The sequence below is a fragment of the Pangasianodon hypophthalmus genome, chromosome 3 (genome assembly GCF_027358585.1).
Source record: "Pangasianodon hypophthalmus isolate fPanHyp1 chromosome 3, fPanHyp1.pri, whole genome shotgun sequence".
NCBI classification, from domain to species: Eukaryota; Metazoa; Chordata; class Actinopteri; order Siluriformes; family Pangasiidae; genus Pangasianodon; species Pangasianodon hypophthalmus.
The window spans coordinates 33698710-33718094 of record NC_069712.1 but is presented as its reverse complement, the minus strand read 5'-3'; the positions used below and the strand labels follow the sequence as shown (position 1 = coordinate 33718094).

At 42.9% G+C, this 19385-nt stretch overlaps 1 protein-coding gene across 1 annotated transcript; it reads left to right on the top strand.

Annotated features, from left to right (window-relative positions):
* The first annotated feature begins 3058 nt into the window (after positions 1–3058).
* On the top strand, positions 3059–18132 carry hif1aa (hypoxia inducible factor 1 subunit alpha a). Its single transcript, XM_026939217.3, is given in 15 exon segments — positions 3059–3519; positions 10910–11100; positions 11436–11581; positions 11848–11932; positions 12021–12124; positions 12223–12419; positions 13026–13132; positions 13549–13696; positions 13815–14017; positions 14123–14304; positions 14397–14554; positions 15793–15883; positions 16104–16209; positions 16406–16465; positions 16468–18132. Coding segments are annotated over 15 exon segments (1914 nt in total). The 5' UTR covers positions 3059–3487; the 3' UTR covers positions 16572–18132.
* The last annotated feature ends 1253 nt before the right edge of the window (positions 18133–19385 follow it).

Below are 19385 nucleotides of genomic sequence, written 5' to 3'. Positions count from 1 at the left end.
AGATATCTCCTTCTGTAGAACCGTCGTATCTCCAAGAAGATAAAATCCTGGAGAACAAGGTAGAAGCTGCTCCATCCACTCCTCAGTGGTCTGAATAACTCCTGTCCAGAAAGGAGCCACCAAATGACAATCCCACATTAAGTGTGGAGAAGTGCCAGTAGAACAACCACATTTCCAACTCTGATGACGTTGCATTAAACCTAACTTACGAAGTCTCACTGGTGTCGAGAATTGTTAATAATTAGTCAAAACCCTTTAGATTGCAACATTATACTGATGAAAGGATAACATTTTCTGATGTTATGCAGCATGCCTCGCTCTCCAGTGTACCATTTATACTCTACTTTTATTTCATTAGACTTCGATAATGCTCCTCTCTCAGGCCTGCATATCACGTTACCATGTTTGATGGGGTGTTGAGTGTATAATTTATTATCTTTTTTTTTATGTGATTAGGCTAATGCACCTCGGTATCTCTTTCCCCCCTTTAGGATGTCAGATGGGGAGTAATGACATTCTGTGGATCTGGATTCGGCGCTTTGGCACTCAGCCTGAGCTCCACTGGAGTACAAACGTCTCCTCCTAATGGCTGTGTCTGATTCATCGCCTTGATAAATGATGAGGCAGAGTAATTGAATTGTGCTTCTTTCTATCTCTCTTTCTATTTTTTTTACAATTCTCAAGAGCAGATGCAGAGTACAGAGATATCAGGAGAAGCAGACAACGACGGCTCTTTCCAGCGAATCAGATCGCTCGGATCGGCTCACCGATGAGCGCGACTCTTTCGACTCCCAAATGACTCGTTGCTAATTTTATCGTTGTGGTGTAGACTTATCGATCATTTAAATTGTTTAATGAAATCCTTCACTACTTCGTGATTAGCAAAATAGCATTTTAGGCTACTTCACGTCGTGTCTGCTAAAAGCTCTACGTCCCGGGTCTTCAATCTTCTCCACAAAGGGCCGCTGTGGCTGCAGGGTTTCATTCCAACCATTCCACTTGTCAGTTCACCTTAGTCTCCGACTAGCTATCAGGTGTACCTCCTAACATGATCCATTATTATTATTTGCATTAATAAATACAGTAAGTGCAGTACACCCAATGTTCTCCTAAAAGAGCCAACTCATGGAGTCGATCCTTTTGCCAATTAGTAGTGGTTCAGTGTCTTTTAGAAAGACAGCTTTGCTAACAAAAAAAGTCCAAAACACACTATATGGCCCAGAGTATGTGCTCTCCTGACCGTCTGACAGCATATGTGGTTCTTCCCCAAACTGTTACCACAAAGCAACAGGAAGCACACAGTTGTATAGAACGTCTCTGTGTGCTGTAGCATTACAGTTTCCCTTCACTGGAACTGAGAGACTCAAACCTGTTCCAGCATGACGATGCCCCTGTGCACAAAGCCAGCTCCATGAAGACATGGTGTGTGAAGGTTGGAGTGGAAGAACTCGAGTGTCCTGCACAGAGCCCTGACCTCAACCCCACTGAACACCTTTGGGATGAACTGGAACACCGACTGAACCCCAGACCTCCTCGACATCCCAACATCAGCGCCTGACCTCACTAATGCTCTTGTAGCTGAATGAACACAAATCCCCACAGCCACGCTCCAACATCTAGTGGAAAGCTTCCCAGAAGAGTGGAGCTCATTATAACAGCAAACACAGGGGGAATAATCTGGAATGAGACACGTGTTCAACACGTACATATGGGTGTGATGTGATGGTCAGGGGTGCACATACTTTTGGCCATATAGTGTATGTCAGGTGTAGGGAGTTATTACTTCAGATAGAATTACGTTCACCATATTTATGGTATGATTTCATATAAACGATCCACTTGCGAAAACACTGATGATTTCGTTTCATTACAACTTTTACATTGTCAGTATGAGAGATTTACTAGCTACGTTTTAGCTAGCTAATCTGTTAGCCTAATTTCCAGTCAGATAACAACTAGGAGTCTTGTTGCCTAGCAACAGTCTTTTCACCAGCAGCTAGCATGTTGTGAGTGTGTGTCTTATTCTGACACGGTTGTAGACTTTAAAACACGGGAGAACCCTCACGTACAGAATAAACCACTGTGTTTGGTGCTTTTATAGTCAAATACTGAGCGCTAAGTTGATTATTTTCCTATAACAGCATGTCTCAAAGTGTTTTAATCCTGTTATTCTACAGCAATTTGTTAACAATTAATGTTTTTAAAACTACATCAAACTTTTATTCTTTTATAGTTACATTTAATGTTGTGGAATGACCACGAAACAAGTGAGTCACAGGCTATCACTTATGTTATAGCAGCTATAAACGGTCGTTTCTCCAACAGCCTCTTGTCATGTTACAGAGAAACCGCAAAGAAGCGTAAACTCCTCTGTCCTGAAGATGTCGGAAAATTTACATCCACATTAATCTGGATAAATCTGAAAACGCATCTTTTTCTCTACGTTGTGGCATTTTCGTCCAGCGTAGTCAGAGCTTTTCCTGTGTAGACGGAGAGTTACAAAGCGCTGACGCTGGAGACTCCTTCCACGAATATTAAACAAACGTTTCCAATTATACACTTTTCTTTATTAATTAACAATATATTTTTTAAAATCCATCTACACCGCTAAGATTATTAAATTCAATTCAATCGAATTTTATTTGTATAATGCTTTTAACAACAGACATTGTTACAAAGCAGCTTTACAGAAATAAATACATTCAGGATATAAATTGTAAATGTATGACTTATGTGCCAGACAGATCCCTGTGCATGAACTGTTACTATAGAAATGTATAATAAGCACTTTAATATAAACTTTTATGTGATTTACAGATGCACTAATGTCAGAAAATGGATCAGGATCCAGAATTCAACATTAGAAGTGTTAGAAAATGTCAGCATCCCAACACAAAGCGTGTAACCGATGCGTTTTCCAGGCAGTTTCATTTTTAATCATGAATAAATCATGAATATGTAGATTTATGTAAATACAAACGCTAACCCAGTGTTATGAAAGGGGGCGTGGCCTCTAAAGGGTGTCAAGTGACGTCGGTATCAGTGAGGGCGTGTTTATTTTTTCCTCATCACAGGTCATCACAGTGGCTGATTTTTTGGCACTAAGGTGGTTTTGGTCGAGTGGATGTTATGCGGCTGGCTTCCTGCAGTGGATTGGAGAAAGGAAGTTGGAGAAATAATGAAAATATTTGCCTCTAAACGTGAGGAATACGGGGGACGTTTGTTGGCCGTTGCCTAGTGACGACTCCGATAAAGAGGCTCGCGCGCGCGCGCTCACGCGATTCCAGAGAGCGAGCGCGGCTCAGATGACGCTCGAGCGACGCGCGAGACCGAGCCAGCGTCAGTTTGTTTAGCTAAAAGTTTAGCATTTGGACGCGACGTTTTCTGAAACGGTTTCCTTGTTTATTTATTTATTTATTTATTTTCGCGGTTTTTTGAAACAATCTCCTTTCTCCACGGGCCACTGAGTTGGTCAGTAATCTCCATAATGACTTCAGGAGCCACAGCTGAAAAGAAAAGGTAAATTAAAAACACCTAATTATTTATTTTCTGAGCAGTTACACTATGTAATGAAGCTTATGTAGGGATTGTGGAGCCATTTGGGATTCTGCCCAAATAACAATCATCATCATCATCATCATCATCATATATTATCATCAATCATCATCATTATTATATTTATATAGCTTTTGGATGTGTGATTGGAGAGGATTTTTAATTATCTATAATTATTATATCAAGTGCTACACATGTCTCAGGTAAACTACAAGCCATAAACAAGATATTTGTTGATTATTTGTCTGGATTTAAAGCTGAATTGCACCTTTTTCACACTCATTTACATCCTTCAGCTCTTATATCTGTGTTTTCAGAATATGATCAGTGAGACAGACAGAGCAACCATCATCATCATCACCATCATCATCACCATCATCATCATCATTAGTCCATCCTCTGTGACTTTGGAAAGATGCTAGTTATAAATAAAAACATTCCCTTTTATGGAAGTCTACAGTGTTTACAGTTATTTTCCCCCTCAAATAAGTTTCATTAACAGTTAAGACGAAGCAGGTAAATTATACAAGTCGACCGAAACACAAATCCATCTCCGTTTTACATGATGATCGAACATTACAGTTATAATCACAGATCACAGATCCTCTATCGCTGTCCTAAACTCCTAAACACACACCACCTTGTTTCATTTCCCCACTTTTCCGGATTTCAGCGTACGAGATCCCAATAAAACCTTGTCCGAACTCTTTAACAGACCTTGCTATAGCGCGCGTTCTCTCCGTGTCAGATTACGATACGATAAAGATCCTCTAACGATAGACCTGCGATAAAAGATACTAAAGACACTCACTACGTTCTGCTTTCGTCATCACTTGATCAGAGTAATCCTGAAAATAAACACAAACGTTCTGTGAAGTGAGTTTGACGTAGTAACGAAATCTTTTTCTGCATCGTGTTGACGTTTCGCCATCGCCGCTACCTGTACATGTAGCTGTCCCGTGAGTTTGCCGTCCTCCTATTGGTGGGTTTTGTTAGACGAGCGTTGGAGTAGCGATTTCTCCTTGGTTGTTACAGTGACACTAAATCATGTGAAGTTACGCTGACCTTAACTCGCATCTGAATAATTATTTTGTGTTGTATGATGTTTCTACGTGGCAGCAAAAATCAAGCAGAAAATCGTACATTGTACAGGTGTCCTACTTCGCGTACTTTACTCAGATCTTCAAATTCCTTCTTGGCTCCTCCTGTATTCATCACGCAGTGTCTGTCATTGTACACTACATGGATAGCTAGAAAGCTAGCTAGCCATCCTCATCCTCGTAGCTTCTAGCCATCTCACCATCCTCATCCTCAAACCTATCCAACTAGCTAGCTAGCTAGGGTGCCGTGTTCTACTTTCTCTAGTTCTTCTAGTTTCCTTCTTTCCCCTCGTTCTCATGGTTCTCCTTTTACTAGCTTGTTGCTAGCTTCCAGTCTCTGGTTCCATTGGTCCATCTAGATTCAAAGTTCTTGTCTTCTGGCTGCTATGTGCTGGAGAAGGAAGAAAACAACCCCCCTCCCCCTCAAGGCATGTGATGCGATACTCGACAACACTTAATTAGTTCGATTAATTTGAATGTTTGGAATCAGGGGAATTAGATTGGATTGATGAAGGAGTGCGGTGTGTGTGTGTGTGTGTGTGTGAGAGAGTCAGTAACGTCTCTCCTTCATTACTCTCGGTCTCAGTGTCGATGTGGGAGGTTCTGCTGTCGATCAGCTGACACCTCCACACATGCTGTCTCTATGGTGAAGGCTCTCAGTATCTGTGCTGCTGTCATTACCAGGGGTGTGAGGAGACGCCGGAGAAGGTTAATCCCTTCCCCCCCTCCCTCATCCCCCGCCCCGCTCCGTACGCTTAACCAGGTTGTGTTCCCGTAGATTTTTCCTTCTTCACAGTTTCCAAATTTCTCCTAGCTCTCTTCACTTGGTTCTCCTAAGCTTCATGCAGAGACGACGTTCTTCCACAAACAATGCGACCTAATTCCAGAGCAAATGGACGTCGTGTACATACTCCACGGATAAACATGGTACACAACCAGACCTGTGATTGGTCGTTTCACACAACGCGTGCCCAATCCAGTTCCTTCCATGTATCAGATGGGTTTCACTAGCATGGATTTCACTTCATGATCTCACCATCCTCAAACCTCACTTTATGGCCTCATGTCTCACCTGCATCTTAGTTCTCTTCTCTAATAGCTCCATCTCCAGTACTGGAGCTCTCATACGCGATAGCCAGCGTGAAACGTATTGGGTATGCAAGCTTGAAACTTCAAACAAAGATGGTTATGTCTTTGTGCAACCTTCACAAAACGTCATCTCCGCATTAAGTATTTTGAAACGTTCACACTTACAGAAATCTGATACGGATCTGAAATGTGACCATGTGACCACAAAAGAGACTCAAAAGAAACTCATGAGACTTTCACCGCAGTCCAGTACTCTGTTCGTCAGGATTTCACGCAAGATTTAAGTTGAAAAGTTTTTCCTGTCCGAAACTGGTGCTGAAGCTCATGGGCAGAAAAGTGTACAACATATATCGCTTATCTGACACTGAGACTAGACATTCAATTCAATTCAGCTTTAATTGTGTAGCGCTTTTAATAATGGACATTATCACAAAGCAGCTTTACAGAAATATATAAATTAAGGATATAAATTAAATAAAGAGTTCAAAAGTTTTTGATGTCTGAAACCAATGCATGTAGGTGTGCAAGATTCTGAAGCTCGTGGGCAGAAAAGTGTACAACATATATCGCTTATCTGACGCTGAAAAAAGACACGTGTTGACAAATTGTTTGTCTGTAGGATCTTTTTTTGTTTGCTTATTTTATTATTTATAGGATCGTTGTTTTTAATTCTATAATTACACTCATGCTAAAAAGCGTTAGATAAACTTGTGTTCTTGTGAGATTCTGTTATAAACATTTACACAAACACGCAGACACACATGCTAATCGCCGTTTAATGAATTTATTATCCTGGTTTTGTGTTTAACTTGGGTGTTAAAGTAATGGCTCGAGGATTAAATAACTGCTGTGATAAAAACAGCTCATGCTTTCGCACTCAAGACTTTTCATTTCAGACTCTATTTGACGAACGTTTGTTATTGTTCATTCCGAGGCCGCGAGGTTTTCAAGCAGCCGAGGCAGAAAAGCAATAAAGACATAATCACATTCTGCCATTGCTCCCGGGGACGAATGACAAACGGAATAGATCTGTGAGAGAGAGAGAGAGAGAGAGAGGGGGATGAGAAACGATTGAGAGTGGAAATGGATGGGGGAGGTTTATAGGGGGGATGGAGGAGGTGATCAGTCTTCCACCTCCCACCTCACTGCTCAATCTCATATGAAATGATGTTATGTAGTTTAGCACGCACAACAGCTCTATGTCCAGTACTGCGTGATGCAACAGCGTGGCAACATGTTCGCTCGGTTGTTTACATTTTGTGATACCACTGTATCCATTTACACCATTATCACAATATTGTATTTTTTAAAAAAATTGCTATATGACTAGAATTATTCTTTAGTCAGACTTTTTTTTTTTTAAAAACTTTTCCAAGACCAGTTGTCTTTGTGAACATAATCACGTATAATCTCAAATATCTGACACCGCGGATATGAAATCTGATTTGTCCAGCCATTTTTATAATAAATAGCAGTTATTTTTGCTCAGGATTCCAACATTTGCAGTAAAATGCACAGTTAGTCAGTAATTCAGTAATCAGTACTGCAGACGAGCTGTCAATCACAAACGCCATGCTCTGCTACAGTGATAATTTAATAAATTTATAATTTAATAAATACACCGATCAGCCATAACATTAAAACCACCTGCCTAATATTGTGTAGATCCTCCTTGTGCCACCAAAACAGCTCTGATCCGTCGAGGCCTGGACTCCACAAGACCTCTGAAGGTGTGTGTGGTTTCTGGCACCAAGACGTTAGCAGCAGATCCTTTAAGTCTTGTAAGTTGTGAGGTGGAGCCTCCATGGATCGGACTGTTTTGTGCAGCACGTCCCACAGATGCTCAATCGGATTGAGATCTGGAGAATTTGGAGGCCAAGTCAACACCCTGAACTCTTTATAATGTTCCTCAAACCGTTCCTGAACAGTTTCTGCAGTGTGGCAGGGAGCATCATCCTGCTGAAAGAGGTCACTGCCATTAGGGAATACCGTCGCCATGAAGGTGTGTAACTCGGTCTGCAGGAATGTTCAGGTAGGTGGTACGTGTCAAAGTAACATCCACATGAAGGCCAGGACCCGAGGTTTCCCAGCAGAACATTGCCCAGAGCATCACACTGCCTCCACCGGCTTGCCTTCTTCCCATAGTGCATGCTGGTGCCATCTCTTCCCCAGGTAAGCGACGCACACGCACCTGGCCATCCACATGATGCCATCTCTTCCCCAGGTCCAGTTCTGATGCTCACGTGTCCATTGTAGGAGCTTTGGGTGGTGGACAGGGTCAGCATGGGCTCTCTGACCACTCTGCAGCTACGCAGCTCCATACGCAGCAAGCTGCACTGCACTGTGTGTTCTGACTCCTTTCTATCAGAGCAGCTCTAGCTTTTTCAGCAGTTTGTGCTACAGCAGCTCTTCTGTGGGATCGGACCAGAAGGGCCTTCACTCCCCACGCGCATCAGTGATCCTTGGGAGCCCATGACCCTGTCACTGGTTCACCGGTTGTCCTTCCTTGGACCACTTTTGGTAGGTTCTAACCACTGCACACGGGAACACTCCACAAGACCTGCTGTTTTGGAGATGCTCTGACCCAGTCATCTAGCCATCAAAATCTGGCCCTTGTCAGAGTCACTCAGATCCTTACACTTGTCCATTTTTCCTTCTTCCAACACATCACTTTCAAGAACTGACTGTTTACTTGCTGCCTCATATATCACACCCATTGACATGTACCGTTGTAATGAGATAATCAATGTTATTCACACCACCTGTCAGTGGTTTTATTGTTATGGCTGATCAATGTATACATACTGTTCTGGAATGGTGATCTCAGTTCTGAGCTAAAAAAAAATCTTCCTTTCTATTTCATTAAGAATCTGTTTTGAAAAATGTAATGTACAACATTTCCGTTGTGATGGAATAAAACCAGATCGTGACGGTGGACTCTGACATTGTATTAGCTATTGTATGATGTGATCTGTGCTGTTTGGTGTAATGCTACATTTGTAGATTGATGGAATGAAGCCAAAAGCTCTTTAATGCTGTATTAGGAGCTGAGCACGAGGTAAATGGTACAGCTATATTTGGTCTTGTAATCCATTAGGGTTCTTTGGTATTCTGAGCGACGCCATCGCCATTTACAATCAATACGCCTTCCTGTAGCCAGCATTTCCCCTGAGAGACTCTCTGCCTCGCAGCGTGTGTCTGTTTTAGTCCTGCCCTTTAAACAGCCTTACTTGAAAACATTGCGAAAATAATGGGACACCAAGAAATAATGTTTCTCCAGGCTTTCATTTGTGACATGCTCCAGCGATTAGAATGAGTTCAGAAGGTGAGAGATTGAGGACTCAGATTCACAGTCAGTAAAGCAGCGAGAACGAGAGAGCAGAAGAAAATGGACCGCCTGCTCAGGGTCACAAATAGAGGAGACAGAGAGAGAGAGAGAGAGAGAGAGAGAGAGAGAGAGAGAGAAGGACACAGAAAGAAAAGGGATGCAAACATGAGAGAATAGAAGAAATAGATTAAGGAGCAAAAATCTATCACTCGTTCACACAAGGGACCAGACCTATATAACGCAAAGAAAATGAGAGTGAGAGGTGGAAAAAAAAACAGGTGAGAGAAAAGACAGAAAGAGAAAAGGTCAAAAGCGCAAGAATGTGTATCATAGACATGATGACATTCACCTAAGAGAGAAAAAAAGAAACAAATGAAGAGAGAATGGAGAGAAGTAAAAAAGAGAAGAGTGAGAACAAAATAGAAGAAGAAAACGTATCGCTCGCTCAAGGGTTGGAATCAATACAACAGAGAGATGAGGAGAAAGGAAGAAAAGGAGAGGAAGATTTTTAGAAGAAGAAGAACAGGAGACAGAGGAGAGAAAGAACAAGATGAGAGGAATTAGTGAGAGAGAGAGAGAAAGAGAAAGAGGGCAAGAGTGTATAAGAGAAATGGAGAGGAGAAGTAGAGAGGGAGGAAGAAGAAAATGTATCTCTTTGCTCAGGGTCACAATCAATACGAGAGACACAGAGAGAGAGACAGAGAGAGAGAGAGAGAGGGAGAGAGACAGAGAGAGAGAGACAGAGAGAGAGAGATGGGGAGAGAGACAGAGAGAGAGAGAGAGATAGAGAGAGGGAGAGATAGAGAGACAGAGAGAGAGAGAGAGATGGGGAGAGAGACAGAGAGAGAGAGAGATAGAGAGAGGGAGAGATAGAGAGACAGAGAGAGAGAGAGAGATGGGGAGAGAGACAGAGAGAGAGAGAGAGAGGGAGAGAGAGAGAAGGAGAGAGAGAGAGATAGAGAGACAGAGAGAGAGAGAGATGGTGACAGGAAACTCTTGTGTAATGTGGCTTTCAGTTGCATAAGCACACACACACACACACACACACACACACACACACACTTGTCCCTTATGCACTTTAGTGTGAGAGTTGAGCAGGAATTAAAAGAAAGGGCTTCAGAATGAATTCACGGCGGATTCGAAATCCTGAGCCTTGTGCAATTCCCGGGAATTCTCAAGAGGAAACTGATACGCGTTTATCTGATGGACGTTTATCCCTCGCTGTTTCGACCCTTTCTGAAGCGTCTTATTTAAAACATTTGCACGGTAACAGCTGATGAAAATTGCAGAGCAAACTAAAGAAGACAAACACACAGGTCACACACGTCACACCTTTTTAAGGTAAAGGTGAACCTGTGTGTGGCGGGTAGGCTTGTGACATCACATGCTATACTGTCCTCCAATCACCCTGTCACCATGGTTACCATGCTAGAAACGGAGACAGATCTGCCATCTGTGGTGTCCTTAAAGCCGCAGACTACACGTTTTTAGTTAACAGCCGCGGATAGCAATCATTCTCAAAATTTCTCGTCTGTCACTTCCTCGGCGTGTCGCGATCTCACCCTCCCTGCCTCGTGGCTCAGCCTCCATTCTTTAGTTTTGTTTTAGTTTCTGTTTTGGTTATTGGTTCGTCTCACTTTCCCAGTGTTCTTGCGCCTACGTCGTGTTTATTCGGTCCCGTATGCTCCGTGACTATCTCTGATGTGCTTGTGCTTCGACCCACACTGTGGATGGATGACCACGCTGGCTGGATAAAGGTGTCGAGAATACACACATACCTTGTCTCCATCTCCTGCAAATTACACTCTGTGTGTGTGTGTGTGTGTGTGTTGTGCAGACAGAGCTGTGAGCGGAGGAAGGCGAGGTGTCGTGATGCGGCACGCTGTAGGCGGGTGAAGGAGACGGAGGTGTTTAATCAGCTGGCCAATCAGCTTCCTCTCCATCACAGCATCACCGAGAGCCTCGATAAAGCCTCGATCATCCGTCTCACGCTGAGCTACCTGCACCTGCGCTCGGCCCTCAGCACAGGTCACCCGTCTGCCTGGATATATATCTGCATATAAAATCACATACTAATTTAATTTTAATTATCTTAATCATTTAGTAGCATTCAGACTCATTCCAATATGGATTTATTGCCTTTAAATATGTAAATTTTATGCAAATGTAAACATTCCTTCTGACATCACTACTGAAATTACACCGAGCCTCAGGTCTCCATGATGGATGAGTATTATGCACAGTGTTTTTTTTTTTTTTCATCTCCCATTGCTCAAATTGCTCTACGCTCCTCTCTAGTGGGCGTGTCCTGTTTTTAGTTTGTTGCTCGTTGCCATGGTTTCACGAATTTCCTCCTTCTGTAGTGATGATGGGCGAGCAGTCCGAGTTGGACACTCAGTGGAGCGCTTCCTGTCTGAAGGCCCTCGACGGCTTCCTCATGATTCTCTCTCAGGATGGAGACGTCGTTTACGCTTCAGAAACCGTCAGCAAGTGTCTGGGGATTCCCCAGGTACCACACACACACACACACACACACACACACGGACATGTGTAATGTAACATAATTACGTAGCTAAATGTGGCATTTTACAGGTAAATTTAGTAATAATGCATGAATTACATCATTATTATTGAAATTACAACTACACACACAAACACACACACTATAGAATAACGTTATATATGATAAACAGTTTAATAATTATTAAATAAATTACCTAAATAATATAGTTATTTCTTCTGTGTCTCTCTCTGTCTTTGATGTGTGTTTGATAGATCGATCTTTCAGGACAGAGTGTGTTTGATTTCACTCACCCCTGTGACCATGAAGAGATCAGAGAGATGCTGGTTAACAGAACAGGTCTCACACACACACACACTCAGACTTTATTGGAACCCATCAGGTATTTTACTGCAAAAGTGTATTATTTAATTTATTTCTCTCTCAGGTTCCTGTAAGAAAACGAGAGATGAGCAGAGTTGCTTGTTGCGCATGAAGTGCACTCTGACCAGCAGGGGGCGCACCGTCAACCTCAGATCTGCTACGTGGAAGGTACAGCATATAAACACACACACACACACACACACACACACAGAAAATAAACATTGTGTTTGTGTTTGTAAGGAAATAACCCTCCTGCTTTGCTCCAGGTTCTACACTGTTCCGGTCACATCCGCGTGGAGTGCACGCAGAACAGCGTGTGTGAAGAGAGCGGTACGACGGTGTCATACCTGGTGCTGATCTGTGAACCGATCCCACATCCAGCCAGCATCGAGGTTCTTCTAGACTCCAGAACGTTCCTGAGCAAACACACGCTGGACATGCGCTTCTCCTACTGCGACGAACGGTGAGGAACGCCACACGACATCGTAAAGAGACAGATTCAGCGTGGAGCGGTGCGACACGTCCTGATATGACACTGAAATAATTCTGAAGAATCGCAGTGCGTTTTGGAAAGTTTAACATGTTTAACCACGGCGGCTTTCGATGGCTCCGCCTCCATTTGCGTGGCAAAAATCATCACAGTCATCATAAACAAATAATCTGTGCGTATATGTGAGGGGGCGGGGCCACAGTCAAGCATTTTAAAAAGAAAAAAAAACAATATGGGAAATTCACTGCTAATTTTTCAAGCACGTTCTCTCCAACCAGATGTGAATTTTGTCCACTTTGTGCACGTACATCATCATCATCTAAAGCTCAGATGTCTTTTGTCTGATGCTGTATATAAAAACAAATCCATGTGTGGAAGGAAGAAGATGCCCAAAGCTAAAATTTCACTGAAGGAAAAAAGTGCTGAAGTGATGTATTATTAAGCCATGGAGTATTTTTATTTTACCAGATTGTAATAGCTAAAAATGGTGCTGCAGCTCCATCTAGTGGTGATTAACCAGATAAATAACTTCTCTCACTCTGTGTGTGTGTGTGTGTGTGTGTGTGTGTGTGTGTTTAGGATCACACAGTTGTTGGGGTATGACCCTGAGGATCTCCTTCAATGTTCTGTGTACGAGTTTTATCACGCTCTGGACTCGGACAGTCTCACAAAAACACACCACAACTGTAAGAAACGATTAACACACACACACACACACACACTCATGCTCTATTCTAGACTCTAGGAAATGGGGGCGGGGCTGAACATCCCTAAATTTACTGCTATACATGCTGTGTTACCGTGTCATTATATATATATATGTATATATATACGTACAGTACTATGCAAAAGTTTTATAGTATTCTTTTAAAATGGAGAAACATTTAATTTCATTATTTTTGAAGGCGTCTTTACTTCTTTCTTATTCTACTTATTTCTTTGCATATGCCTAAGACTTTTGTATATAGTTTGCATAGAATCTAGATTTGCTAATAAAGGTAAAAGTAAAGTTTGAATTTATTATATAAGAAAGATGTTAAATATGATGATGGTCTTCGAAAAACACGTGTGTGTGTGTGTGTGTGTGTGTGTGTGTGTGTAGTGTTTGTGAAGGGCCAGGCATGTACAGGTCAGTACCGTATGCTGGTGAAGGGCGGAGGCTTTGTGTGGGTCGAGACTCAGGCCACCGTCATTTACAACAACAAAAACTCTCAACCGCAGTGTGTCATCTGCCTCAACTACGTCCTCAGGTGTGTGTGTGTGTGTGTGTGTGTGTGTGTGTGGTATTATACATAGTGGAGGTGTGTGTGTGGTAATTCAGCTTTGTGTGTGTGTGTGTGTGTGTGTGTTGCTTTGGTCTGTTTGCAGCGGTGTTGAAGAACCCGAGCTCGTTCTCTCTCTCCATCAGTCAGCGATAAAGCAGGAGAAGGAGGACGGGTGCGGGACGGAGAGAGAGACACAGAGCCAGGAAGCAGTGACTCGGATAAACGAGGACAGGAAAGAGGAGAAGAGAGAGGGAGAAACAGAGTTACAGGCTGACGCTGACGTCACACTGGACTTCACGAACACAGGTGTGCACGTTAAAGTTAACATTAACGAGAACGTAGGCAAATTTAATCTGTTACAAATCATCAGAGGAATATTACTATTGTGACCAACTTGACTGTCGTTTACAGGGACAGAAACGTCAGTGCTCAAGGACGCTCCTCTCTACAACGACGTCATGCTGCCCTCCACCAGCGTCCTGTCACCTCTGTCTCCGCCCACCGAACCACCCTGCGCCACCCTGCCCCGGCTGGACGACCTCCCCTTCCCATCATCCTCTGCTCCGAACTCGTCCGGTCGCGGTTCCACTCAGGTGAGAATGAACAGCTGATTCCAGCGATTACGTTACCTAGTGTCCTTTTGTGGTTGATCTTCGAATTGTCTCGTCCTGTCTCGTTTTTTCAGGCGGTGGAGGATCTGGAGTTGGAGATGTTAGCTCCCTACATCTCCATGGATAATGATTATCAGCTCCACACGCATGCACACGCAGAGGGTTCAGAGTATCCTCACTCCGGCCAGAAAAACACCAGAAAGCACACAGATCCCAGCGGTACACAGCACAGGTAAGAGCGACCCAACAGGGCTTTTCACACTGCGCTTAAACCCAGCTTTTAACCCCGGGGTTATTGTCGTCCTAAACCCCGCTTTTAACCCCGAGTTATCGTCTTAAATCCTGCTTTTAACCCCGGGGTTATTGTCTTAAACCCTGCTTTTAACCCCGAGTTATTGTCTTAAACCCTGCTTTTAACCCCGAGTTATTGTCTTAAACCCTGCTTTTAACCCCGGGGTTATTGTCGTCCTAATCCCAGCTTTTAACCCCGAGTTATTGTCTTAAACCCTGCTTTTAACCCCGAGTTATCGTCCTAAACCCAGCTTTTAACCCCGAGATATCGTCCTAATCCCAGTTTTTAACCCCGAGTTATCGTCGTCCTAAACCCCGCTTTAAACCCCGAGTTATCGTCGTCCTAAACCCCGCTTTAAACCCCGCTTTTAATGGGTGTCGGGTAGAGAAACATTTCACACTTGTAATTTAGAAGCGGGGTTAGCACTGCTTTTTACTCGGGGTTATGAAACCCTGCTCTGAAGCTTTTGCGGTGTTAACCCCGCATTGCGGTGCCAGACGTGTACAGTGTGAACTGATGCGGTGTTAGAATGTTATGGCTACATGCTTAGCAACAGAAACCCAATCGGAAATTGAACAGCGCGTCGCTCGTATCCAGTCACTGTCAGTAAATGTGCCGTTAGCAATGAAACGCCACCAGTGATGACTCCTGGGAACGACCCATAATTTCCCAGATGAGGACGGAGCAGTAAACAATGACGCTACTGTACAAGTAAACACAAACTCTCCATGCTTAAAAGGAATTTAAAAAAATTCATATAATTTGCTTCTCTGTGTTTTCTTTTGTCTTTTTTGTCTTTGTTTTCTTGCCTTTGTGCATCTCAGGAGGCTTAAAACAGCCAAGGAATGTTTATGTTGCGAGATTTTTTTTCTCGCTGATGCGAAAGCATGAGACAAGCCGTTATTTAAACCGGTCACGCGCTTTATTTATCCAATCGCTGCAAATATGTAAATAAGAACTCAGGGTTTAGGAGTGTACAGTGTGAAATGACAGATTAGGAATACCCAGGATTAATTACTTAATTAAAGCCCTAATGTTTGCATTTTACATCTCAACACCACAGTAATGTTTGCTAAATGGATAGTGTTTCAGTGACACTCTGCGTCTCTCTCCCTCTCTCTCTCTCTCTCTCCCTCTCTCTCTCTCTCTCTCTCTCTCTCTTTCTGTCTCTATCCTAGAGAACAGCCGGATGAAGATCTGTCTTCCGCAAGTCGGTCGAGCCAAAAGAGAAAATTTGAAACGATTTCTCTGCGTCATGCCACAGGGCTGGTATGTGTGTGATTTCTCCTCATGATTATACTGCTTTCATTTGCTAATGGTTTGTGTGTGTATTGGTTTTTATAACCATTGTTTATTCATATGTAATAACATGTTGCTAAATTGTGAAAGCTATCCTAACAGCATTTTAATCTCAGAACCATTTACTGTGCTACGCTAAATGGTAAAAATCCACAACGGAGGTTTTATTTCCCGGGGCTCCATGTTTCAGGTGGTAACAGACTCACCTCAGGTCAAGAGGTCAAAGGTGACGGTGTCAGAGGCTCGTCCACCAGCCGCCATGCCAGAGACTCTGACTATACTGCTGCTCCCCTCAGGTGAGTTCTGATTTTGTGCGTAGATGCACTTAATGAGCACGAACTCCATCGTTAGTGTCGGGTCACTGTCAAGGATCTGATAAATCTGATAAATCTGATAAATCGTAAATAAATACAGTAATAAAAACAGTTCTTGGTGCTGCACTCGGATCCGATTTCGTATCTGCGGTCACGCTTTCGCTCTCTTGTCTCGCAGACGTGTTAAACCAATTAGTGGTAGGAGGAGCCATCATTAAGCCCCTCCCACACATCACTCGTTAGGATGTGAAGTTGACGCACCTGTCACTGCGCGGAGAAACCTGCTGCAGGGGGGCGGGAGGAGCTTCGGCACGCACCGCACTGAACCTGCAAAAGATTTTTAATATTTAATATATTTCATCATTTTAGAGATTTTATACTTTGTCTAATTATATGTTATTAAATGTTACTTTTTATTAAATGTTACTTTTACTTTCCTATATTTTATATTATTTTAAGGCATTTTTGTTTAAACCAAAGTGCTCGTTATAGATAATTATAAAACTCATGACTCGTTGTTTTAATTTTTTAACTTTATTAGCTATATTTCAACATACAGTCAAATCCATACATGGATACAAGAACCATTCATCTCCTCATACATGAAATTATTTTAAATAAGTAATTTTTTAAAAAATATTTAGATTCAAATTTCAATATGTAGAAATTCAAGTGAACAACTGTGATGTGGTGAGATTTTTCGTGTGATTTACGCTAAAGCTAAATCTGCCTCTAACCCCCGCCTCTAAACCTACCTCAACCGCTCACTCCTCCTCTAACCAGGCACGAGACGATACGAGACGTATCCCGATACAGGCTTCACGAGACGATAGTGACGCAAATACTGTATAAAATTTTAACGTGTTTATTTTGTAACGACATTAAATCGAATCGCTGTGATATCAGTACATTGTATTGAAGGAAAAGTAGATCAGGATTTATAATATAAGGTGTAATTTTCCCCTATTATTAACATTATTTTAATATTTTCAGTGCCATAAATGTATTTCATGGCAATGTTCCTAATATGGAAAGATGGTTGGACAAGATTAGTTTGTGCCTTAAATGATGAAATATGAATCAAAAATAAAAAAGCAGTTTAATTGTACTGATGAGAAAATAAGAGTGATGTTAGTTTCCTCATCTCACCAAAATGAATTTCTGGTTGCGTCCACACGTCGTGCTTCTGAATCGTTTCAGACGCGAGTGTGACTTACATCAAGCGCAGCTCACAGGTCGTTGCTTTTAACCTGCGTTTCAGACCACGTTCAAGCCAGCCGTGTCAGAAACCGGGGTGCACATATATACGGTTTACGGTAACTACCTTCGGATGGCTACGCTACAGATCCGCTGTGAATCCTGGACAGTGTGAAAACGTTAAAATATTATTTTTTCCAAGTTCACGCGGGTCGAATGAAACGGGGCTGCGAGCCTTGTGTTTGTCACACGTGCCGGAAAGCTTCCTTCGGATTAGTTTCATTTTTTGGGCTATCGAGAAGGCAGGCTTCGAGACAGAAATATCGCAGTCCACATCAAAGAAGCAAAATTCGTCTCGCCAGTATTTTGTATCGTGAAATTCTCTCATGCCTACCTCGAACACTAACCCCGCCTCTAATCCTAACCATAACCCCGCCTCTAATCCTAACCATAACCCCACCTCTAATCCTAACCATAACCCCGCCTCTAATCTTAACACTAACCCCGACTCTAATCCTAACACTAACCCCGCCTCTAATCCTAACACTAAACCCGCCTCTAATCCTAACACTAACCCCGCCTCTAATCCTAACCATAACCCCGCCTCTAATTTTAACACTAACCCCGACTCTAATCCTAACACTAACCCCGCCTCTAATCCTAACACTAAACCCGCCTCTAATCCTAACAATAACCCGCCTCTAATCCTAACACTAAACCCACCTCTAATCCTAACACTAACCCCGCCTCTAATCCTAACAATAATCTCGCCTCTAATCCTAACACTAACCCCGCCTCTAATCCTAACCATAACCCTGCCTCTAATCCTAACCCCGCCTCTAATCCTAACACTAACCCCGCCTCTAATCCTAACCATAACCCTGCCTCTAATCCTAACAATAACCCCACCTCTAATCATAATAACCCCGCCTCTAACTCTAACTCCACCCCAGACCCCACCTCTAATCCTAACAATAATCCCGCCTCTAATCCTAACAATAATCCCGCCTCTAATCCTAACAATAACCCTGCCTCTAACTCTAAATACACCCCAAACCCCATCTCTAATCCTAACACTAACCCTGCCTCTAACTCTAAATACACCCCAAACCCCACCTCTAATCCTAACACTAACCCTGCCTCTAATCCTAACACTAACCCTGCCTCTAATCCTAACACTAACCCCGCCTCTAACTCTAAATACACCCCAAACCCCATCTCTAATCCTAACACTAACCCTGCCTCTAACTCTAAATACACCCCAAACCCCACCTCTAATCCTAACACTAACCCTGCCTCTAATCCTAACACTAACCCTGCCTCTAACTCTAAATACACCCCAAACCCCACCTCTAATCCTAACACTAACCCTGCCTCTAATCCTAACACTAACCCTGCCTCTAATCCTAACACTAACCCCGCCTCTAATCCTAACACTAACCCTGCCTCTAATCCTAACACTAACCCCGCCTCTAATCCTAACACTAACCCCGCCTCTAATCCTAACCATAACCCCGCCTCTAATTTTAACACTAACCCCGACTCTAATCCTAACACTAACCCCGCCTCTAATCCTAACACTAAACCCGCCTCTAATCCTAACCATAACCCTGCCTCTAATCCTAACCCCGCCTCTAATCCTAACACTAACCCCGCCTCTAATCCTAACCATAACCCTGCCTCTAATCCTAACAATAACCCCACCTCTAATCATAATAACCCCGCCTCTAACTCTAACTCCACCCCAGACCCCACCTCTAATCCTAACAATAATCCCGCCTCTAATCCTAACAATAATCCCGCCTCTAATCCTAACAATAACCCTGCCTCTAACTCTAAATACACCCCAAACCCCATCTCTAATCCTAACACTAACCCTGCCTCTAACTCTAAATACACCCCAAACCCCACCTCTAATCCTAACACTAACCCTGCCTCTAATCCTAACACTAACCCTGCCT